The 25711-nt window shown below is 37.4% G+C and overlaps 1 protein-coding gene across 1 annotated transcript in view; it reads right to left on the bottom strand.

The window, feature by feature from the left end:
* The window catches only part of LOC136850577 (uncharacterized), a 99287-nt gene that overhangs the window by 50291 nt on the left and 23285 nt on the right, over positions 1 to 25711 (bottom strand). Inside the window, exons 3-7 of the mRNA XM_067124208.1 lie at positions 22532 to 22741; positions 21020 to 21132; positions 7971 to 8153; positions 7189 to 7686; positions 799 to 1405 (exon numbers count right to left, since the gene is read on the bottom strand). Coding sequence (XP_066980309.1) covers positions 799 to 1405; positions 7189 to 7686; positions 7971 to 8153; positions 21020 to 21132; positions 22532 to 22741 — 1611 coding nt within the window. The remainder of the gene's footprint in view (positions 1 to 798; positions 1406 to 7188; positions 7687 to 7970; positions 8154 to 21019; positions 21133 to 22531; positions 22742 to 25711) is intronic.

The following is a 25711-nucleotide window of genomic DNA, read 5'->3' as shown; positions in this document are numbered from 1 at the left end:
CCTGCTCGTTTCTTTTGCACCTCTTACAAAATCACTGTAAAACATCTTTCAATAAATATTATGATACCCTAACATATTGGGACCCATGATTAGATGAAAATTCAGTGCAGAAAGCCAAAAAAATAATGATATACCTGTACAAGCATGTACTTCTCCAAACAACAGCAGCTTGTGTGGGTTTTAAACGCTTTTAAATACGAGTGGGAAGAACGCCACCAACAACGCCAACTAGCAGTGGTGGACTGAAACTTTTTTTTTTGCAAACATCGTGTGATTCATCAGGTCGGATTCCGGTTTATTGTTTGAGATCTGACGCAAAATTTACTCGACATTTTGTGTCGAAATCTGATTATGTCGAGTTCTGGGGTTCTACTGTGTATATATATGTGTGTGTGTGTGTGATATGAATGTGTATATATGTATTGTATATTAATTTACGTTATTCATGTAATTGATTTCCTTACCATTCAAGAATGTATTCAAATGGAGTCAGAGATATTGGCTTCGTCCATATTGGTATGTGCATCATGTTATTGGGCTATGAGAATGCATGGAAATTGTAGAATAATTCTAGTGAGTATTAAAAGAATATGAAGCTGTTATTTGTTGCTGATATTTATAGGTGAGATGATATTTTTTTTATAGAAATTCCAATTTTAATAGATATTAATATTTGGAAACCAGGCATCTGGAGATAGGCTAATGCTTTTGATTGCCAGTGAAATGGTGAAGAATTCCATGCAAATGAGAGTTATCACAAAGGTGACATTAAAATCATAACTTTTGATATTAGCTAACCTTCGTCTTCTAAATTTGTTGTTCCAACATCGGAGTTTCCATCTCGGATGCATTCTGTTCGGGATCCCTCATTAACGTTAGTATATAGATTGTCTTGAGCATTACTGAAGAAGACTGATGGTTTCCATACCTGTGACACAGCAGACTCTGTGAGCACATTCAGAGAACTGTCATTCTTCAGATTCAGGTAAGTAAGCCTAGTGTCCTTCCAGCGTAGCTTTAGCTGCAGTGAAGTTTGAAAAGCAAGGGCTTCTGTTTTTATTGATGGAAAAGACATGATGTTAATTTCTACTAGTATATGTAAAGGCTCATTTCTGGTAATGGGAGGTGGCGGAATATTTGCCATGTATCCTGCTGGGATACTTAGAAGTGAACAAGTTGTCTCATCACTCTGATCTGAGCAGTCAACCCTCATATCACAACGTTTATTCACGTCAATGCAAGTACCATCACTGCAAGTGAATAGCCCTTCGCCACAGACAGAAAAAGTAAGGCTTGTTGTTTCTCCAACTGCTATGTTGCATACTTTGGAACCCATTGTCCAAAGTTGTGTACCATATGGATACATTCCTTCCTCGGGTGGTTTCCACCAGGCTTTGGCTTCATACTGTGGATTTTGAAGAGGATTAAAAATTATTCACCAGAAAATTTTCCTATTTAAAGTATTAATTTTTTCCATACAGACCCATTATTTCAACTTAGCCTGATTCATGTAGCCCACAGATTTCAAGCCACCTTTATCTACTGTCAGATAATGAAAAATAGAGCTGAGCTCGGTAGGTTGTTGTAGGCATACCAAGTTCTTTAGGTTTCTGGTAGTTAAAAGAACCACTGTTTGTGTGTAGGTTGATTTCATGCAGAAGGTTAGGTTTATTCCAGTCCAGAAGAGCTAGGAGGACAGTTTGATTATAGTAATGGATAAAGTGAATTTGGTAAAAAAATGCACTTGTTCTGTACAAGCCTGCTATTTATCTTAGCTTGAACAGCAGCTTAGGCAGGAGTATACAGAGCTGCTCTAATGCCCACCAGGTGAAAGCAACCTTAAGAGACTGTTGGGGACCCATCAAAAACAAAGGGTAAAGAAAAGCAAACCTCCAAAAGTAAACCAGGGGTCAAGAGTTGGAATGAAACCCTGTTATAAAACTGAATAGTTAAATGTATGTCCTTAGGGCATAACCTCTGCAACGGGGCAACAGAAGGATACCTCTGGAACAGAATTTCATACAGACGGGCAAATTGTGATGGAAAAGATGAGGTGATTCATAACAGATTGGAATGAAGATAATCCCTTGTAGAATCTAGTAAGAAAAGATTTTCTTACTCCTCCCTGACTGACCAGAAGCAAAGGATCAGTTAATCATAGCTGCTTTAAATGCAGGACTTATAACAAACTTCAAAAAAAGACAAGATCAAAAATGGAGTAGCAAAAATTTAATGCTGAGGCATAGGTAAAGGTGTTTTCACCTAAATTTTGTCATTTGAAAATTTTCCTGATAAATTCCCCCTCTGATGCAAAGCTTTAACAAAAGAAGCATGCGTCCATCAGTTGGTTCAAAGTCTGTCCAAAGGAAATGACAAAAGGGAAGAACTGGAGAGACAATGCATATTCTGGGCTCTGAAAATATATATGAAAGAGACAGAAGCTGAAAAAGTTCATAAGTACTAAAATCTTTGATTATCCAAACTGTCCCATTGCAACAGCTTGGTCATACCTAGACCAGTTGATAAGATTGTTCCCTGCAGTTTAGCTGAGGAAGACTAGAATAGAGAACCCTAGGAGTATTACAGCTTTTGCATACTCCTAAACTAACAATTAATGAAGGAATTTTGTTAAATGAAACTTACCTGGAAGGAATTTGAGTTAGTTGTGTGCTGTTAAAAGAGTGCAGGCTAGCAGGCACAAGATTTTGACTATTCCCTTTGACTCATAGAAAGTGGACGCAAACAGAAATGAAGTCTTAGATAAAGCATATGTATTTGGAGGTATGCTAGACTCTCTGTAGATAGTAGGCCAAGAAATTGATAATTATGAAAAATAAAGGTGGTGCTCATTTCTATGCTAGTAATGTTGGGTGCTTTCAGTACTTGGAGTTGTCTGCACTTCCAAGAGCGTGGGTGTGCGATTTAAAAATATGCAGTGATGGTTTAAATCTATGATAAAAAGCTGAAGTTGGAACTCCTGAGATGTAGTTGCTTTAGAAGGAAACTAAGACATCTCCTTTTTCTTGAAAGAAGCCAAAACTTGGAACATCCTTTTATTAGAAAATAACAGAAGCCAAAAGCTATTAGAGACTGGTAACACAGGAATTGGGCAGCACAATTTTCCGTGAAAAAATTTGCCCCTGTAATAAGGAAATGTAGTTGAACAGGAAGCTGAAGGATTCAGTTATTCATCTAGCAACTGGGACCATTTATGGACAGGGTTTGGTTATCTCTTGTCTGAATATGCAAACAGAGCAGGAAGATACCTCAGTCCAAGTAGCATTCTATGCTCATTGAAAAATTTTGATTAGAAAATGGCTTTTCCAAGAGAAAACTAGCTCTCTTTTACCAAACCATGCAATTAAAGGACTTTTCTCTAAGGCAGGCATGGGCAACCAGAGCTGCTTGCCTCCAATAGAATCTTGTAGGCATTGACAAAGAAAAAAAGCTTGAATTCTGAACGAAAGAAGAGGTGCACTTCTAGAGCTGGAAGCCCATGAGCTGAAAAAGATGCTGGGGAAGGGACACCTAGCTCTAATGCAGGAGATGGGAGAATGGCATCTGCTGCTAGCACAAATCCAAGAAGTCAGAATAGGAGCAAAGCATTAGTAATATGAAAACAAACTGGTAAATTTGACAAGGTAAGAAATCCTTTCAAAATGTGTAGTCTGAGTAGGTAGGAGAAGGATCCCAGGACTGTCAGAATCAGTGGCATCATCAGAATAAGCACACAATGCCAGCTAACTGTTTGGAATGTAGGATGAATGGGAGTTAATCCACAGGAAGATCTGGAAGGCTGAAGGAGATACCAGGTGAGCTGCTCGGGTGCTGGGTAGTCCTAAATATCACCAAGGATGAAAGTAAGCATCCAGTTGAAAGTGGAAATGCCTGAGTTTAATTGTGAGACCATCTCTATGCATACAGTTGCACTAATGTAAATACATGTGAGATGTGGTGAAAATATTGCCGCTATGGAGATAAGTCTCAGAGTCCCCTTAAAGTCTGTTGCAGACAAGGATATAGGACTTTAATATATATACCTTTTTCCAAACAGAATAAGGTTTTCACAGCACAAAATGGGTAAATAAATGTGAAATAGCTTTGAGATTTACATCACCCACTATTACCTGAAACTATGGTTGATTCTTGAAGACCAGATTCAGATATTTTATATGATTAATAAAGTATACTTTAAGGATTTATCTTTGATAAGAGATTACTGTAATTGTCATGAGGTTGCGGTGGAATGTATTTGAGAAAAAATACAAATTTACTTTGGACAAGTATATACTGATAAAGCAAAGGATATGGTAAAAGACAGACTGCTTGGGGTGCTTGCATATTCGTATCTAGGCATTGTTAAGGGATTGTTTATTGGATGTGGCTTTTAGTGTTAGAGATGAGATTCATCCTTATTCACCCGTTTAAGAGATTTTCCACTGGTATGACAGCTATAGGTTGGTGTGATGAATGCTGGTATTTTAACAATGGGTTTTTTCTTGAGAGTGATGTTGCAGCTCAGCAAAAGGCATGAAGAAGCTCAACAAAGACCCATATCATCGGAGGAATGAGATCCTTTAGGGCGGATCTCAATATATGGCATAGTGATGCTGCTAAAGTGGACAGACTAGGCTCCAACCTGGAATGGAAACTCTCAGTTTTTACAATTTCCCTGTCTCGCCTAGCCCTGCATTGTTTTCACACCTGTTGGACATAGCATGGGAAGTAATGGCCTTCCTTTAAGGATTAATGATAACCTTAAGGATGTTTGTCACTTCCACAAGGTAACAGTATCTCGAGATAATGAACTAGACCATATGTGCATGTGCCAAAGCCTTGTGTGTATTCATTCTTTTATCTGTTCCAATTGAACACACCAAGGGCAAGAAGTGCAAGCGACGGGAGACAGGTGAGGATGGCTAACTATTCTGATTGAGGAAGACACATATGGCTTTGGCATATAGGGTTGGTTGCATGTGTGAAAGAAGAGGACTGAGACTAAATAAAGGATCAAGATTGTGTGAAGAAACTGTTGATGAGGAACTTGGAGATAGATGAATAGAGATGCACAGTGTAGTCTGGATGCATATGCATTAGGATATAAACAAAACTAGAAGATAAATCTAGTCTGAATGGTAAAACTTTTGACAAAGGACTAAGTTTCAGATGGTTGGTGCTGCATAATTGCTGCTAAATATACATACTACTGAAGACAAGATGTAGAAGATTTTCCTTACAAGGGCACAAGTACACAGTAATGAGGGGGTAAACAGGAATGGTGCTGACTACAGAAGCAGATCAGGAGTCAGGTAATTAAAAGTAGGCTGATGTGACTGTAGCCAGATGCAGCTACAAAGACACCAAGAGGGAGTGTATAGAGGGAGACAAGAAGCCGTGGCAGTGATGGGAGCAGGTGAGTTAACTGGTGCTATAAACAAAGAAACTTGGTGATTATACTCTGGAGATGTTGAAAGAGTACTAGAGGAGACTCAAACCATGGGAAAACCTCCCTGTGTCATCAAGATGTAAGCAACCGCTGAAGATAGTAACTGTATCTGTAAGATACCTGACAATTACTGCAGCGACTGGGAGAAGGGTAGTAAGAGGAATGTGGTAAATTGCAAAACTTGTGCTCCTCTTGCTGTTCATGAGAGTGGAGAGAAAAAGAAAGCAGCCATTCCACTTTAACACTGCTTTCCAATGTCCGAAGACGTGTGTGTTAAAAGAAAAAATGGAGTCTCTAAGGCAGTGATGACAATGGGATCAGCACGGGACGACAGGATTCCTAAACCCTCCAATACCATTAACATAATGATTGATACAAAAGAAATGCCAAACCTTGTTAGATCCAAGTAACAAACAAATGTGAATTTGTGAATTTTATGCAAATAAGAACACTTAACAATTCACATCATCTTACAAAACATTGATTGCTCCAAACATATTTAGGGGGGAAAATGAGAAGCTAATGATCTCGTTAGCCTCAATGCCAAGCATATAAAGTAAGGACAAGAACCTACCTAGGAAATATTTAACACTATCATTATAACTGTCAATAAAAATACTAAGTAAATATTAATTACCAAATAAAAATATTCAAAAATCAGTTACTAATAAAACGATCAGCACGAAATGAAGTTGTGTCCTCATTGTAGATTTTGTTGGTATTATTGTTGTGTGGTACAGAGTACCATGGATTATTTGTAATCCCCAACAACTTGGGCATTACTGTAGAGCAGTGGTTCTTAACCTGTGGGGAATTCCCCACTGGTGGGGAATGGCGGAGTTGCCAAGTGGGGAATGAATTCGGACAGAAGAACCACTGTCTTGTTGTCACATTTCGTGAATTTGTTTCACCCACAAATAATCGATAGTGCTTCAAAATTTAATGTTGACTTACTTTACAAATCACAACCATTTACAGACTGTTTTAATAACAAAAACAACCAATATATGGTATTGTAAGTCATGTTTGGGTAAAAGTGACAACACTGTTGGGTTTGAAATGTGGCTCCCCGCAAACTCACTCCTGTCGCGTCTCTCCGTGGTGTAACAGGTGGGTAACAGAGCTCCCATTATTAAGTAATTACTCATATATGCCCCGTAAAATGGCACAAAAAAGCAAAGCGTATATTTACGTATTAAATTACTGCATGGGTTAAAGATTTGTCAATGACCGATGCTTTGGTGGGAAATGGAGAGTTGGCTCACTGAAAAGTGGGGTTGATTAAGAACCCCTGCTGTAGAAGGGTTGATTGAAATGAAAGGTAAAAGTTTTGGTTTGAGTTGTAGTACTAGGTTATTTCTGATGCTTCGTCAGGTAAAATGAAATCAGTGGCTTAATTGTCTAACTACATTATTCACAACAGTACAGTTTTGTTGTTAGTTGACTTAATAGAACTGAAGCCAATCACAGCTTTACAGGGAATCTTATCACAAATCTACTTCAGGATGTACAGTGCAGTCGTTGTGTTTTGACTGTGATTCCAGACTTTACCATATTTAAAAAAAACTATAATGGACATGAATTTTATTTAAGCCAAATTAATTCCTCTTAAATTCAAGTTATAAGCTTAACACTTGTGTACACTTTATAGGCACAAATACTTATAAGTTTTGTTCCGATGGATATACGGGTGATTTTGAATAAGGGAATTGAATGAAATCACTAGATATTCAAGAACTCACCTTAAGGGACTTCAGCACCCAGGCATCCATGTCAGTATCCCAATATATATCTGAGTGAGAAACTCCAATGAAGGATGGACGGCCACCTCTCTCTTCCCCCAGGTAATATTCTAAGTTAAATGGTGACCCTGGACAGACTGCAGGGCCTTTCAAGTATATAACCTTTAGTTCTTCAAATTCACATGGAACACAGAATTCGTATGAATCAAGGCATGCAATATCGGACCAATATCCAGGGAAGTTTCCAAACAGCATTACCATACAGTTTTTCATCTTTCCACCGTTAGGTCCATCTCCACGCCATCTACCTTGCCAGGGAAGTGTTTCATTTCTTTGCAAGTATCTCCACACCCCTTCCTCTTGTTGGTCCTCAGCACCAAGCCACAAATAATATGCTCCTATATCACCAGAGCAGGATTGTGCATAATGTTTTGAAGAGTTAAATATCCATGCATTCTCTTCATCATTTTTTGGGACTGCCACAGTTCCACCAAAAACCTGAAGAAACAATAGTGATTGATCTGATAACCTGTTGAGTACTGTACAGACATATCCAGAAAAATCTTATCTTATACATAACTGAATACTGAAACTGAACATATCATATACATGAAGTATTTTCAGAATACTTACTAATTCTAATATGAACAAATATTTAGCATAGCATATAACATCGCAAATTAGAAGTTTTATATGACTTGTTGGAATATTTTAGGGTTAAGTGGTCCTTGAGGTCATCTGTCGTTTATTTGTGATGATGAAAATATATCAAAGATACTTACTTGGCAAATATGCATAGCACCTGCAAGAGTAAACTGATCTGGAAATATTACAATTCTTCGTTTGCTTTGATTGCAAATCTCATTTTGTTTGTAAGTGACCCAAGTGACATCACCACTTATTTTCCAGGATTGATGCGTCCAAGATAATGCAGCCCCCTCTTCATGTTGTGTACAGTCTGCCATCTGAAATAAGAAAAGTTGAGGCTTTAATGAGGAGTCACCTTAACTGAAACCTGATTCTTTGTATCCTGTTTTTTGAATTTATGAATTAATATAAGAATATTATTCTTACATGGCTTATTTTATCATCTGTGCAACTCTCAGACACTCCAATCCTAGTAGAAAGAAGAGGAAGGAGACTTGTTGCTCCTGGTAGTTTTGTGCAAGAGCATATGATTCCTTAAGGTCCCCAGTGGCTTACTGTCTAGCTTCTTGTGAAGTGTGAGCAGGTATCCCAGACTAGAGGAGTAAGGAATTTTGCAATAAGATAAGGTAATTTGTTTACATTGAAAAAATGGGTTTGTTTTTAAGAAACTTCATCTTTTTGCTCCCAAGCCCATTTCTTTTGCTTAGCCTGTATAGAAAGTTAGGTGTAAGGGAGCTGAGATGCTGGCATTAAGATGGAGGGAAATTGGACCTCCTGAAAAAGATAGATTGCCCACAGTCATAAGTGTGAGCAAGGGGCTGAAAGTTAGACTGGAACCCTGTTCCTAAATTAAGAGTCTTGAAGGTGTACAGTAGCAGGCCGTAAATGAGGCTTGTACACTTAGCATGCAAAGTTTCAAGTGACCTGAGAGATCTGCTCCTAGTAGGATGCCATGATGAAATTGTTAGGGAGGTGAAGAGGAAAACCTCCCTGACACCAAAATATTGGAATGTAAAAATAAAAGGTAGCTAAAGTAGATTTCCAACTCCAGGAGATATCCATTAAAACAGAGTTGATTTCCAGGTTTCTCAGAAGTGATGAGGTTGAAAGGGCCCTAATCTTTTGTAACTAAAGCTTAAGCAGTTTCTTCATCTGAAAAATCTTTTTAAACCTTTGAAATAACTGTACTGAGCCAGTGGAATATAATACTTCTAGTGACCTGTTTCTTGATCCTCTGAAGGTTTAGGTTTGAGACGACTACAAAGTTGGGCAAAATAGAAAGATGGATTGCATCCCACTTTTTGGTATGAGTACCTGGAATGGACAAAAAACTGAAAGAAAATCTTTTTTCTTTTTTCATCAAAAAAGTTAAAATGCTTGTGATAGTGTCATAGCAAGGCTTGATCAGACTTTTTAAAACTAAAGAAAGGTTCAGGCTGGGTGACTTCATAAGTCTGGATGGTGCTGCTTTTTCTAAATGTTGTCACAGCTTCTTCAGGTGATGTTTGACCATATGGTTTAAAGGCATTAGTTGAAGCAGAACAATAAACTTTTATAGATGAGGCAGACATCTTTCGACATCTAAGATACAGCAGAAAGTCTGCTAAGGTTGAAAGAGAGACTGAATGCTGAAGGTCTTCTCACAGTAAGACCTTACTTGATAATCTTATGCATGTAGACTATGTTGATGTTCAGATGGAAGCTCCTGAAATGCAACCATTGTTGGAACTTCTCACACTTTGGAAAACTCCAAGGAAGGTCTGTCAGAAGTGAGAGAGTGTTTAGAAGCCACTCCCAGTGGGTTCAAAGAGAAGTAATCAGGGTCATGACAAGGTTCCTTGAGACTTGACTTTTAGGGGAACTTTTCTGTTGAGAGCAAATAAAGCAATGTGCATGCTTTCAGATTGCTGCGCAAATGCTTGAATGCATCAAATTTTCATACTGCTGCTTCCACGTTTGCAGAGCAGTAATTTGGAATTTTCTTCAAGTCTGTTGTGAACAGATCTACTTAGGGAACACCATTACTGCCACAGTGCCTTGCAGATTTCTTGCTAGAGGAACCTGGTATTGTCTTCTGTGCAGTGATGACATGCAGGCTTCTTGGCCTTGTACATGACTCAAACTTTTTTTGCCTGAGTGTTAAGAGTGAAGGCCAGCTGACCCAAGAAGGTTGCTGCCTGAAACTGTAGGAAAATAATGTGCTGCTTTCTGTCCTACGAAAACCAAATTCCTGAAATCTGTAGGTCCAATATATGGGCACCCCTCCTCAAGTTGGAAGTGTCCAGGAACAATAGGATTTCTAGAGATGGAAGTCAAAGGGACTCCTTAAGCTCCAGAAATATTGCCATAGTAAAAGATTGTGCAAGACTTTTGCAGATTCTTGTACTGGAAAGGAGTGTGATTGAGAGACAGGATTTCATGAGTTGCTACAGAGAATTGTGTAAAAAAACTGTATTGTTAGTGGTGAAGGTATGCTTGCACAGGTCTGCCGCCTGTGTTGGCAGACCTGTGCACATATACCTGAACTTCAGTGGTGGCCTTTAAGCATTAGGTCCAGGACATGGTTCAAACTAAATTAGTGAAGGGAAGTGGCAGAGTGTCAAGTGCTAGGCACAAAGCCAGACAATATAAGCTGTGAGCACAAGCCTGAATGAGAGCCTTATAAGAAGCAGAATCTCTGTTGTGAAAAGACTTGTTTGGAGAAGAGTTGGCAGAAGGCAAGTGAATTATTACAGCTTAGCAAATAGCAACAAGTTGGGGTCTTGCAGTAGTCACATGCTTGGATGCAGGCACACAGCTGGAAGCAGGTGCATTGTGAGGGCAGGTGAGTGACTGCAGGTGGGCAGTTTTTAGGGGGTCCTCGAGTGCTAAACAGCAGGCCTGTGCCAGGCTACAGGCATGAACCAGGAACCAAGTATGCTATCTGGAACAAGTGACTTAACAGATGAAACAGAGGCCTTGACACCAGGGCTTGGCTTAAAAGGAAAAAATTAAGCAGTGTGCAAAAAACTAGTTGAGTTGCTTATGTGGTTAGAAAAACACGACTCTTTTGAGACAGTAAGCATTTGTGATAAGGTGGAAGAAGCGTAAGCCTCCTCTCTGGGGTGGAAAGGGCAAATGAGAAGTAAATGTTTCAAATGAGATGGTGTAAGTATGCCTTGATCTGATCCCGAGGAGAAGAAAAGAAATTAATTTGTTTAGTCCTGGTGTATATGTGGAAGAGTTGTACCAGTAAGACAATAGGTGAAAACAAGGAAGAAGTCATTGGCAGCACTGGGACATTGTCAGGTAGTGGGGTCTCTCTCTCCAGAGGATCACCAGTCACACAAACAGAGGAGCAATTAGGTAGGTAGGAACCTTCTGAAGTTTCAGGGGCTGGGTAAATGGATACATCCATTGTGGCTATCTGGAACACTTCTTATATTTGTACAGCTTCATACTCTGATAATAGTTTCATTGTGTAAAGGGAGGACTAAATCTGAAAAAGAGGAACTTTGCACAGGATTTCATAGTTCACCTTGACAAGAATATAAAGGTGATGGGGATCTGTCAAAACTAAACATAAATAACCCGTGAAGTTTATCAGACACACCAAAACATCAACACAAAGGCAAGGTAATACAGTCAATAAAGGACAGTATGGAAAAAAGATGCACAATTTTTGCCAAACTGATGCTAGCAAAGAAAAGACCCAAACCAGTACTCACATCACAATATACAACTTACACTGGGACTAAAACGTTCTAAGCATTAATCCAGTTCTTTGGAGCAATGCTGTCAGTAATTGCAAAATTTGATTATCAACAATTATTTTGCAACTGAAATCCCTGGCTAAGATGATTGTCAGAAACTAATACTGTTATCCTCTAGAAAATACCCATGGTGAGAAAATATACATAAAATTCATACTTAAACTCGGCAACTAGGAATGATATAGACACGTGGAAAAATTCTTAGTTACATTACCTATATGTTAGCAAAAATATCTTAACAAAGCAATGTCATTAGCAAAACAAAACAAAAAAAAAATATAAAAAAAAATAAACACTGACGTGAACAAAACTCTTACTCATTCTGCCACGAAAGTTTACAAGAGTACATTAAAACGGTTGATATCCTAATGCAATCAGTTTTAGAAACAGAAGCCATCAAACATAAAACATTCCAGAATGAAAAATATGCGGTGCATCAGCATGTCATGCAGCTGACAAATATTATAAATGTAAAAAATATATTAAATGGAAAGAAAAATTTAGAACAATACTAGTTATAATCACTTGTTTACTCAAGGAGTTAAGCCCTAAATATAACAAAAAGCATTTAGCAAAACAACTTGGATACTGTCCCATAAACTAACAAACACACAATCATCTACTAGCTAGATCTAAAAGAAATACCAAAAGTAACAACTAAAAAACACACTGTGGAAACATTCACAACAGTGATGAGTCCTCTGCAAAAAATGGAGATGAAAAGCACGGGAAGCTGAAACTGAATTAATTGTAGTAACAGGTGCTGGCAAACTAATAATGGTGTGATGGTTGACTTTCAAACCGGAAAAAGATACGTTTTGAGATGAAAATTAAACTTGAATGAAAGGGCGGAACAAAGAGGTAAGAACCACGTGTATGTGCCAACCCACCAGGAGTAACAGATCATCTTTCTAATGGAACTGGAATTTTGGGATTTGCAGGTGCACGGATAGCTATGAAATAGTGATGGGTGTTTGCAATGGCACAACTAGGTATTCATAGTTAGATGATGGTATGAATGCCATGTGTTTCAGAGTGTTTATTTTACCATTATTTAAATATTGTCCTCCTTTCTGAATGTCTGCATCTTCTCAGCATTTTTATCTCTTAACCAAAGTGGTAGTTTCATTTTCTGCAGCCATTGTAACTATGATAAGAGACACCAAACACTTTTAGATTTTTTGTCAAAGTGCAAAAAAACTGAGCATGTGTGAGGCTAATATGGCTTGACCAAACGTCATCAATCTTGCCTTGATGGAAACAAGCGTTATTTGATTTTTGTTTGATCAAACCAGAACTAAGTTGGTCAAACCTTTTCAGTTGCATCTCGACTGTCATTGGGTTAAGAGCAGGTGCAGAGGGCTCCAGACAATGGTGCACTCACCATAAGTGAAGCTCTTTTGGAATGGGTTCATTGAACTACTGTACTGTGTATAGGGAGTATCCATGTCTGTGGAAGGTGAAACGCTCAGAGGACAGTGATCGGAATAAGAGTGGGAGAAGCATACAATATTCTTGTGGAAAAACTCAAAGAGATGGATGCCACAGCTACCCGAAATTCAGTAGCAAATATGAGAACAGCTTTTAGAAAGTAACATGAAAAAGGTGATGATGTCAGTGAAATCTGGTGCTGCCACAGATGATGTATATGTTCCCTCTGTGAAGCATAGTCCTACATTGTGCGTTCATCAAGGATCAAGAATGTTTCAACTCTTAGTGACTAATATTAACGAGGTAATGGGAGCAGAATACTAGGTCACGGCATTTATTCATTGTAGGTAATTTGTATGAAAATAAACATGATATATCGATTCATACAAAATATAGTCTAAACTTTAAGATATGGGTTTATAATACTGGGGGTCAGAGCGTAATCATTATTTTCGTTTTTACATCAGTAATGCATGGGGATATTGCTATCAGTATTGTATTTTTATTGTACTAAATTTCATTGCTATCAGTATGCTATTAGTATTGTACTAAAGTTCAAAGGTATGTTAATAATGACATGAAAAAACATTTGTGGTTATTAGACCTAGGGCTATATGAACGAAGAAATTGTCCTTGATAATTTCAATAAGGCAAAAGAAAAAAATAGACAGATTACTAGATATATTACATGCTATAAAATGGGGCGTTTCCTGTGCTATGATTTGTTCAAATCATCTTGTACAGTACTCGTGTATCACGCCAGTTTGATCAATTCCACTTATCAAACTAGTTTGATAAAACATTTGAATGTGTCAAGGGGCCCTTTAGACCATTGCCAAAAGAGTTTAGGACTGGCCATCTTCCATTCCCGGGAAACTTTTATTAACACATTTAGCACCTGTTACTTGCTTTTCTGAACATCAGTGTTCACATTCTACAGAGGTATACCGCTTTTTCATAGTGGCCAGCACCAGAAGTCTTTCAGTCCTTATACCGTACAACTGTAGACTGGTGATCAAGGCAGTGTTACTTTACCCGTTGATGTCAGTTCATGTAGGAGAGACTGTAACGCTCTTTGAAGGTTACAAGCACCATTATCTTGGTTTTTAGTAATTTTATTATTGTATTTGTATAAGTATTTTATTTGTTCACTGGTGTGTGTGTCCATTTGTTATTTTCTTGAGTCTGTTCCATCCTTTTTTTCACACATGGCCACTCTCTTCTGTTCTGTGTAAGTGTGAACATTTAAGTATTGGTACTCATAAAGAAAAGTGTGTGGAATAAAAACTATGAAAAAGAGCTATGAGTCCAAGTCATTAATTTTGTTTCTAAGTTTGGTAGAAGTTGATTTCAATATTTGTTCTCGCTTTGTTTAATTTATCCAACATTTCTCTTAACAGCCTGAATTAGATTTGCTGGCAGGCTGGTACGGCTGCTCTCTTCCCATGTATGGAAGGGTTGAAGAGAGCAAGTATCTTCACCTGCACAGGTAAGTCCATAAACATCAGTAATATTTTCATTTCCACCTACATTTACAGAAAAGGAAAAATTTTACTTACCAGTTTTCAAGGCCTGTAAATATTCAAAGGCATTTCAGTCATCAAAAAACTTAGCTATGAAATTATGATTAAAATTCTCTAGATGAGGTGGCTGGAGTGATTTTTTATCCTGTTGTTATATTGGCTCCAACCAACTAGTCCCCCCTGATCCCAACCCCATGACGAGGGGGGCGGCCTTAGGGATCTGCTGCAGGGACAGTATGCTCTTTTATGCTATTCTCTCTGCTGTGGATTCAACCAAACATTGAGGCCTATAGCTCTTTTACTCTTCCCTCCTCCCTCTTTCGCTGATGACCTGGGCATGGCATTGGATCACGGAATTCACTGCTCTTATAACTTGATGGAGGGTGGAGTTGGATGGTATCCCACTCCACCCGTAAAATAAGAGTACCCAACATGGTCAAGCGAGGGGAAATTTTTGTTAAGCCATGCTCTCAGTGCTGGGTCCGATCTCGACGGACTGACGACGCTAAGGCACTGTGGGTATGGCGTATATCCAGGTGATGATTCCAGGGCAGGTACTACGGTGGGTCACAGTATTGCTCCTCCCCCAGTTGGGCCGCCTTGGTGAGAGGGATCTCATCCTGGACGAAATTCATTCTCTTAATTATATGGCGAATCAACCAAACCTCCCTTCGAACTTTGGCATGAACATGGATACGAGCTTGGTTGTCGGACAGAACCAAACACTGAGACACCAGGATGTTAGTAAATCTGGTGAATTTTATTCAAATAATAGAGTCCTTTATTGCACTAATATAGGCTTGTCATTAGATTATGAGTGTTTATATAGTGTAGTGATACAATTTGGCAAAGTGGCAAGAATTAAATTACTTCTAGAAAAAAATAAGCAGCCACATCCTGCTTTTGTTAAATTTCCTCTCCCTTGGAAGCTAGTGAAGCACAACAAAGACTCCATGGGCACATTCTAAATGACTCACTTCTCAGCATGAAAGTGTTTTCAGCGAAAAACTTAAATGATGAGCCATTTGATTTTATTCCCAAGACTGAAGAACATGGACCAGCCCCATGTACCAGAGTACCCCCTCCCCCTATATGGCATGTTGCTAGCAACAAGGAGGGAGGAAAAAATTTAATAAAAACTGCTGAATGTATTGAGAGCAAGGTTGGTTCCATTCCCATTGGAAATTTAAAACACTGTGGAAAGAACTTGCTAATAAAAGCTGGTAATGAGACTCAAGCAATTTTACTATCTAATTTTAAACCTCTTGAAAGTGGAAATATTGAATGTATTTCATCACATAGATTCTTTAACACGCTGAAAGGGGTAGGTTCCCCAAAAGACTTGCATGTTTTTAAAGAGGAGGAGATTCTCCATCGCTGTCTGTCTTGTGTATCTCATGTAAAAAAAAAAGTGGGAGGGGATGCAGCTATCCTTTTAACCAATTCGTACCTGATACTGTTATTGTTGGCCTTGAGAGGATTCAGGTTAAAAGTTATAAAAGAAATACCAAACAGTGTTGCAAATGCTTTGAATATGGCCACATTCAAAACTCTTGTGATAACAATAAAAGATGTTCTGTGTGCTCTGCAGAGCACAATAATTTGGCGAGTGCAAAGCAGCCCGATATTGTTTTCTATGTAAGGGTGACCACTCTGCAAATTCTAGGGCTTGCCTCAGATACAGATTTGAACAGGAAGTGTTAGCAGTGGCTGATAATGAACATATCAGCATTAGCGAAGCAAAGTGCATGGTAATGGGGGCAGACAAAAGTGCTAACTCTACCTATGCTTCTTAAGGCCACCAGTAACTACATCCGATAGTAGACATCACAAACCTGCTATTCCTCAGACTGTAAATAATAATGAAAATCTCCAAAGTGATCAGAAACTTTCGTCAGCAAGTGCTTTGGAGTCCAATGCCAAAAATTGTACTTCCCAAAAGCACAGAAAATTCATCTCCCAAAGTCGATACAAATGCCACTTCTACGATAGTTGTAGATTCATCTCCAAAAATAAGTGAGCCAAAATCAACTAATAATTCAGGAGGATGTTCCAAAAATACTTACATCAAGAATAAGCCAAAAGAACAATCCCAGTTAGATAGAGTTAATTCAGAGCCATCGATTGTTACAGCCATAAACAAAAATGATAAAGAAGCTACAATTACAACCACCAAGAAGCACATAAGAAATACTTCCCCAAATAATGATAGCCTTAAAATAAAATCTTCAAATGGGTTCAGTGTTTTGGAAGAGATCTCTCCACCTAGAAAGGTGGTTCCAAAAGTAGATTCAGCACAAAAGCATGTGAGTTCAGTTCAATTTTGCTGCTCTGAGACAAATAGGATTAGTAGCGCACATAATCACGGTAGAAATTCTGAACATCAGGATCATAATCAGAAATATGAAAGTCAACCAAAAACCCTGAGCTCCAATTCAGATGAAAAGGGATTAAGAAAACAGTCTCTTATAAAGGAGAATTTCCCTCTCCACTCTAGGAATAGTACTCCCCCCTCCCCAGGGAGTGAGAAGTAGCACATTTTACCACTTTAGCATTCATGCTCGATATCCTTTGGTGGAACTGTAAAGATCTCAGAGCCTGTACAGAAGACCTTAAAGTTTTAATGCGTGAATTCAATCCAGGGGTTATATGCCAGCAGGAGACAATGTTAGGCAACTCTCCTTATAATCCTGGACTAATTATTCACATTTTAACTCGTATCCCTCAATTGGTGGTCATGCCCATGGAGGTGCTGCAATTATTGTTAATAAATCTTTACAGCACTCCACAATACAATTAAACACAACTTTACAGGCTGTTGCTGTTTCAGTCATTTTGGGAAAGGGGATAACAATCTGCTCCTTATACTTTCCACTAGATCTTGCTTTTAACATTGGAGATATTCAGTCCAGCTCCTCTACTTCTCCTAGGAGATTTTAACGCCCACAACCCCCTTCGGGGAAGTAGGTCTTTAGACATTAAAGGGAAATTAATCGAAGACCTTATTGACAGAAATGATGTTATCTTATATAATAATGGGTCAATACTTTCCACAACATTCATGATAAGCATCTTTCTGCGCTTCAACAAGTATCCACCTTGATTTTAATCATCTCTCTGCACTTCAGCAAGTATCCACCTTGATTTTAATCGGTCTGTTAATGAAGATTTAAATGGAAGTGATCATACCCGATCCATTTGAAATATGCTCTAAATGCTCCATCAGAAGTTTTACCTAAGTGGAAGGTAGAGGACGCAGACTGGGATAAATTCAGTAAGGGTGTCAATTTGGATAGGGAGTTTTGAGTCCTTTTCAATCTCATCTAGATGCCTATGATTACTTTATTGAATCTACTCTGGAGAGTGCTGAAGGCTCAATTACAAAAACAAAAGGCAAACCTTGTAGGCCTGTGGTATTCCGAGGAAAGTGACTAGGAGGTGCTACAGACATTACAAAACTAGTGGCTCCCCTCAGTTTAAATTAATCTACAAATGTGCGTTAGCCATGCAGCGGCACTTTTATAAGAAAACCAAAAGAGAATGTTGGCTTTACTATATTAATGGAATAAACTCCAAAACCCCACTAAGAGTGGTGTAGTGCAAAATAAGGAAACTGAGTGGAAAATTTCTTGCGTCACCACTACCCTTATTAAAAATAAACGACACTCTGATCACAGAGCCCGCTGAAGTTGCCAATGAGCTAGGAAAACACTTTTCTAAAGTTTTCAGCCCTAACAGTTATTCTCTAGAATTTCAAAGAATTAGGAATTCTGAAATGACTTTCAAATTTAATTCAGGAAAATCTGAGCCATACAACTACAAATTTTCCCTAAGAGAATTTCGGGAGGCGCTTTCAAGTGAATCCACTGCTCCGGGTGAGGATATTTACTCAAGATTATAAACAAAATATGGGAAACAGGAATTTTACCCAGGGACTGGAAAATATCCATAATTGTTCCTATTAAAAAGCCTAATAAAGATTCTTTCAAAGCCATCAGCTATAGACCAATAGCTCTTACCAGCCGTGTGTGTAAGCTGATGGAGAAAATGATAAATACTAGACTAGTTTGGCATCTGGAAACCAGAGGATTAATATCGCCCTTTCAATTTGGTTTCAGGAAAACCGCTCCACCCTTGATCCCTAGCTGAGGCTGACTAACCAGATCCAGCAGGGACTCGCCAAACAATGTTAGACCTTCGGCATATTTTTTGACCTCGTGAAAGCATATGACACTGCCTGGAGAATTGGCATAATGAAACAATTGAACAAGATGGGCATATGTGGAAGAATGATCAGGTTTATACATTCTGTTTTAACTGACAGATTTTTTAAGGTAAGAGCGGGAAACTCCCTCTCTCAACCTTTCGTGCAGGAGGAGGGAGTTCCTCAAGGAAGTGTTTTAAGTGTAACACTCTTTTTAGTGGCAATATATAGTGTGGTTGAAAAAATCTTGCCTCCTGTTAAATGGCAGCTATTTGTTGATGACCTTGCAATATACTGCACAGGATATGATTCTTGTCTGTATGTAATCATTTGCAAAGGTCTACTAATGCTATTACTAAGTGGTCTGATGAGAATGGTTTCAAATTCTCCTCTTCCAAAACAGTTGCAGTAAGATTTACCAGGTGCCGGCGTGTGGAAGAGGTTCCCACACTTAGTCTAAATGGGTCTAACTTCTCTTACGAAAATAAAGTAAAATTTCTGGGGATAACTATTGACCATAAATTAACATGGGGTAGGCACAGAAATGCCCTGAAGATTAATGCCAAACAATCTTTGAATATTTTAAAGGTTGTTTCTAGATTTAGTTGGGGGGCTGATAAGAAATCCCTTCTGAGGCTATATGACTCACTGTGTCGATCCAGGCTAGACTATGGCTGCCAGATTTATTCCTCAGCTAGTAAAACCAAGCTAAATGAACTGGATGTTGTACACAAAATGGGGTTGAGAATGGCTTTTAGAACTTTGCCTGTTGAAAGCATATACGTCGATACAGATCATCTTCCCCTTGGTCTAAGAAGACAAGAGTTAGGGTTGCGGTACGTGGCTAGAATAAAAAATCCGTCCTTTCAAATACTAAAGGAAATAGACTCTCGAAGTTTTTCTGGTACAAGAGCTTCTAAACTATTCCAAGTTCGACTGAATGAGGATGTTAGGGATAATCACCTTAAATCCCAGAAAGTCCTGGAAGTAGAACATCCTGTAAATCCTCCATGGTTTATTCCAGAAGCATCAGTATGTAAGAAATCGTTTAACAAAAAGAACAGCACTGAAGAAGAGACTAGGGGAAAATTCTTAGTGGACGACGTTACCCATGCTAATCATACAAATATCTCTACAGATGGATCAAAGTCAGATAGTGGTGTTGGTTGTGCTGCTATCCTTGGTGAAACAGCATACACAGCTAAATTACCTGACTCTGCATCAATATTTACAGCCAAATTAACAGCTGTAGTCTCTGCCCTGGATTTAGTTTTCCAAAGCAGTGACACTAATTTTGTCATATACTCAGATTCTAAAAGCACTTTAGAAGATAGAAAATTTAACAGCTTTCATCCATTAATTCAGAAAGTTCAGGAGTGGCTTTTTTGTATCTATTGTCGGCGTAAATCAGTCTCTTTCTGTTGGGTCCCTTCTCACGTGGGGATTCGCGGAAACGAGATGGCAGACAGGGAAGTGAAATCTGCAAGTATTTTATCAGAAACCACTTTCAGAAAAGTGCCTCATACAGATCTAAAAGGTCCTGTTAGATCTTATGTTTTAAGTAAATGACAAGAAAGGTGGACTTCTCCTCTTCTTTCCAGTTATAAAATATATAGAAATATTGGAGATAATATATTGCCGTGGCCCTCGTCATTCCAGATTGACGTACGAACAGAGGTTATTTTAACCAGATTAAGGATTGGGCACACTTATTTAACCCATCAGCTTGTTTTATAAGGAAGCAGCCCTCCAGAGTGTGCTTACTGTGACGAGACACTAACAGTGGAGCACATTCTGGTGGTCTGCCCCAGATATTTTAACCAAAGATATTTCCAGTGTAAATTCCTCTCGGATATTTTGGGAGATGAAACAGATATTTCTGCTATCATCCCATTTTTAAAGTGTATACAAATTTTTATTGACATGTAATGTTTTTCTTAATATATATATCACATCATACAGATTTTTAATGACACTGAATTTTTTTTAGTATATCACATCATTCATTAAAGTTCAATCTTTATTTTATTTATATTGGTCACATCACTTCATTTTATTTATTAATCATTTCCTTCACAAATTCATTAATCCATTTACCTTAATATAATATATTTACTCTTCATTACGGTACTGAATGGCCCCCTTGGCTCCAGTGCCTGGGCTTTTGTCCTAAATATCATCCATCCATCCATCCATCCCACCAACTAGTAGCTATAACATAGAAATCACAACTTAAAATATACAGTCGCTGACCAAATAAGAACGTTACTTACCTTCTGTATGGTTATTTTATTCAACTCTGTAGACCAAAAATTAAGTTGAGTGATTTCACCACTATAACTTTTGTCACGTTGAAATCCCCTACCAAGTTCGTCCTGTTTTTGCCCTTTAAGGAATAGGATTATTATTAATATATATTTTTGCTTCATAATTTTGACTATGCTTTGTTTTTTATCAGTTCTCATTACACATTTAAGAAGTATCTATTTATGCGTTAATTATCGGTAGTCTTCGATGTAGTGCTTCATTGGCTCGTACAAAAGTAAAAAAAAAGTCATAGCTGCAGTTCAGTGCTTGATGTACTGTATATCTTGAAACAGGAAAACATGAAGCTCTTTTTAAAATACCTAAATGCTCAGGTCATTTGTGCTAATTTAATTTGAAATTGCCCTTGATTAAGGCCGTATCTTAATTTTTTTCTGTTTATTTGATGGACGATTTTCAGTTGTTGTTGAACGGTAGAAGAGTCATTGCAACAGCCACATGTGACAAATTAAAACGTCATGTTCTCTTCAAAACCAGCGAAGGGTTGTTAGTTTTAGCATTAGGTTTTGCCCTTGAAACTGAAAGCTGCATGCAAATGAGTTTGTGAAGTGCGTATTGTCCAGATATAATTGGATGGAAAGTAAATATTTCAGATAATTGATAAGTGAATAGATGTACTCTGCGCAAGTATTGGTCAGTTTGATATACAGTTTCATCTTACACTGTCGTGAGTTCAAGTTAATGTTGTTAAAGGGTCGTTAAAATTCTGTCATTTCAACCGGTCTCAAGGACAACCAGTTTATAGTTAATTCAATTCCTTATGGGGAGATTAAAACAATTTGCATTATTTTTGACGTCGAGAACTAGTAGTAATTTGAATGACATGCAAGACATACCTAATGGCTAATTAAATGCTGAAGACAGTGACACCATAGTTTCCAGTGCTTATGCACACATTTAAAGTTACCTTAGTTATGAAAATGATTAAGTTATTGGGACTTTCCGGCAATTTGTTAAAAAATGAAGGTAAATAAATTCCTGATTCAGTTATGTTGATTCAAAGGCAGGTGGTAATAAAGCAAACTATTAGTTAGCAAATTATGTGGTAACTAATTACCTACAATACTGTAGGAAAATAATGTACGAAATCATTGTTTAACCTTGTGCCATTCTTTCAGTTACTAGACTTGCAAAATATTATTATTATTATTATTATTATTATTATTATTATTATTATTATTATTATTATTATTATTTTGTTAAATGAGAGTGATTTTAAAAAGCATGATTAAATTTTCAACATTTTCTGTTGCCTGACTGTGCAGCACTAAGAGCTTGAGCATAACAGAGTAGACTTCGTAGTGCACTTTCCAAGTTCAAGTTGCTGTAGGATTTATGGCAATGGATACAAAACTGATATTATTAAAATATTTTACAAGTTCATAAAAAAATGGCAGTCAATACTGAAGACATAGCACTTGAAATATTTTAGTTTTGAGAGTGCCATTTCCGAGACTTACCAATTATGTAAACACCATTGGCTCTTAGTGGCAAAGTTGTCTTTGGAAGAGTCCCGTTATCGTAGATTTTCCCGTTCATGAATATGACCCAATTTCCAGTTTGGAAACCATACCGGAAGCAGAAGTGCACCCACTGCCTCATTTGTGTTATGATGCTGGAGGTAGCCCAGTTGCCATGAAGTGACACCTTGTACCCAGTTTTCCGGTGATCTGATCAGACAGAGAAACGTTTACTATTACACTTATATTGCTGAAGTATCGTATATTTTGTAAAGGGGTAATGACAAATGAATGCTGCAACAGTACTGAATTAATACCAGAGGAATAATTTAAGATCATATTATAAAAGAAATTGCATCATCAGCAAAGAGTTCATTGTCATATTAAAAAGGACTTTTATTCTGTATATGTATATATATATATATATATATATATATATATATATATATATATATATATATATATATATATATAATATATATATATATATATAACTTTATCAGTCCCATACTTTGGGGGTTGTTCTTCATTGCAACATTTTATTTTTCACAGTTTGTCTTGATACTCCCCAGGTTACGACGCTTTTCAAATATATTCATCAGAAATTATTTCCCGGCTACGATATGTTCGGTTTGTTCTGTGCATCCGATGGAAGAAATATGGCCCCAAAACGGCAGAATAATCATAATTTGAAGGTTTTTTTGTAAAACTCAATAATAATGCAGTTTAATCGTTTTCAAGGACCATTAAAAGTAAGGTTTTCTTATGATTTTTGACGATTTTCGACGATTTTCCATTCAAACTGGAATGACCGCCTATATATATATATATATGTTAACTTTATATCATTGTTCTGTCCACTAGTAGGAGGATATTGACCTTATTCAAACTGGATTCAGAGATATTTATTCAGAAAAAGTTACAAGCTTTTTAGGACAAACAGTCCTCATTATCAAGTATCTGTACAAATCAGTAATAATACATACATACATATATATATATATATATATAATATCATATAATATATATATATATATATATATATATATATATATATATATTTATATATATATATATATATATATATATATATATATATATATACTATATATATATATATATATATATATATATATATATATATATATATATACATATACATATATATACTGTATATATATATATATATATATATATATATATATATATATATATATATATATATATATATGACTATGTATATATATATACATATATATATATATATATATATATATATATATATATATATATATATATATATATATATATATATTGACTTTATCACATACACAATTGTTCTGTGCATTAGTGCAGTTACTAACAGAACCTCATTCAAACTGGATGGGGAGTGGGCAGAGAAAGGCCAAGGTCACAACGGGGGTTCATACTGGAGGAGGAGGGTAATTATAGGATTAAAGACCCAGCACACAGATATAAATACAGCTGGACTACATGCCTGGTCGTTGTACGGATACTTGAGAATGAGGACTGTTTGTCCTAGAAAGCTTGTAACTTTTTTGAATGAATATCTCCACTAGATACCATCCAGTTTGAATGAGGTTCTGTTTATATAATGAACTGTGAAATTGGAGTGTATCAGTATGTGCATGTGATCCTTGGTAGTACAGGTAAAATGAAGGAGAGAGTTACACTGTATGCAAGTTATGAAATATTTATTACTCTTATGATAGTATACAGTATTTGCATTACATCACTAAGAATGAGACCCCTGTAAATAATGACTTAAGACAGTATGCAAGTAACTTGTTTAATATAAAATTCACATTGTTTCAGTATTGTCAGTATTTAACCGATGTGGGGAAATGAAAGCCACCAATTAAAAGTATACAACCATGTTGCTTATGTCACTTAATAGCGTGTGACAATATATGCAGATAAGACCATAGGAATAAAACAAAAAAGAAGTACCAAGCACTTTTGTGTTGTTTCCAACCAATTTTCGAGGTACAATGTTAAAAACCCCAAGAGTCACTAACAAAGTAAACATACAAGCTGAAAATGGCAGCAAAAATATTCAAAATTACTGAAGCAAGTTAAAACCAATACAGTAGGTACAGACATAGCTCGACAGGTGATAAAAAAGAAACAAGCTTAAAAATCTCTTTAAAGCCATATTCTTAATGCTCAGAGCACAAGCTCAAATTTGCATGGATTAGATGTACAGCATTTTAAGGTTGAATTACTGTCTACAGCACAGAAAAAATAGATCATTTGAGTTAAGTTGTTCAAAGGTATACAATAGTTCAAGCGCAGAGTTAGTAAAAGATGAGATCACTTCAGGTCCTGTCTTTATTTCAGATTCTTTATGTACCTCATCTTATGCATCATTGTATGGCCTTTCCATCGATATGTATATCTACCTTTTATATGCCATGTAACTAAATTGTACATATTTTTATACTTGTCAGAAAACACAAATTTTATATGGATGCAGCAGGGGTGCCTTGGGTTGCCCGCTACCTTTCCGTCCACTTTTTGTTTTATAAACACCTGTTGAGAATGATAAAGAATGTCACTCTTTTGACATTTTTCTTGAACTTCACACTGGTGACCCCGGGTCAGGGACAGGTGGCCTGGTTTTGGCCCAGCCATTAACGGACTAACTACGACCGCACCCTACCATCAGAAAGCCTTTAGCGGACTAACTACGGCGTAAAGTTTAGGCCTCTGAGAGCCTTCCCTGGCAGAAACCATGCCATTAACAGACTAAATACGGCGTACCCAAAAGGCCACATTTTGGCACTTCGTTGGACCTCTCGAACAAATCAAGCACCATTAACAGACTCAGTATGGCGCATTTTCCTGCGTTTTGGTGCGTGAGAAGTAAAGATGTTAGAAGCAGAACCTCAGTGTGAACCTGTGAGCATCGTCTGTAAGCCTCTCTCACCAACAAAGCCAGACACTGACAAACTTCCCCCGTTCTCATGATAAAACACGGCATCATGGTTCCGGTGCGCAGACGCGCTCTTTCGCATGGCGCGCATCTCAGACAATGCTATCAAATCAGCCACAGTCATGACGGCGCTCCTGGAAGAAGTGTTCAGCAGAATCTACCCCTGGCTGGACACGCAACTGGACAAAGTCACATATGCGGACTTAAAAAACAAACTGCTGAAT

Source organism: Macrobrachium rosenbergii, chromosome 3, assembly GCF_040412425.1.
Source record: "Macrobrachium rosenbergii isolate ZJJX-2024 chromosome 3, ASM4041242v1, whole genome shotgun sequence".
Classification (NCBI taxonomy): Eukaryota; Metazoa; Arthropoda; class Malacostraca; order Decapoda; family Palaemonidae; genus Macrobrachium; species Macrobrachium rosenbergii.
This window is presented reverse-complemented; position numbering and strand designations above follow the sequence as displayed.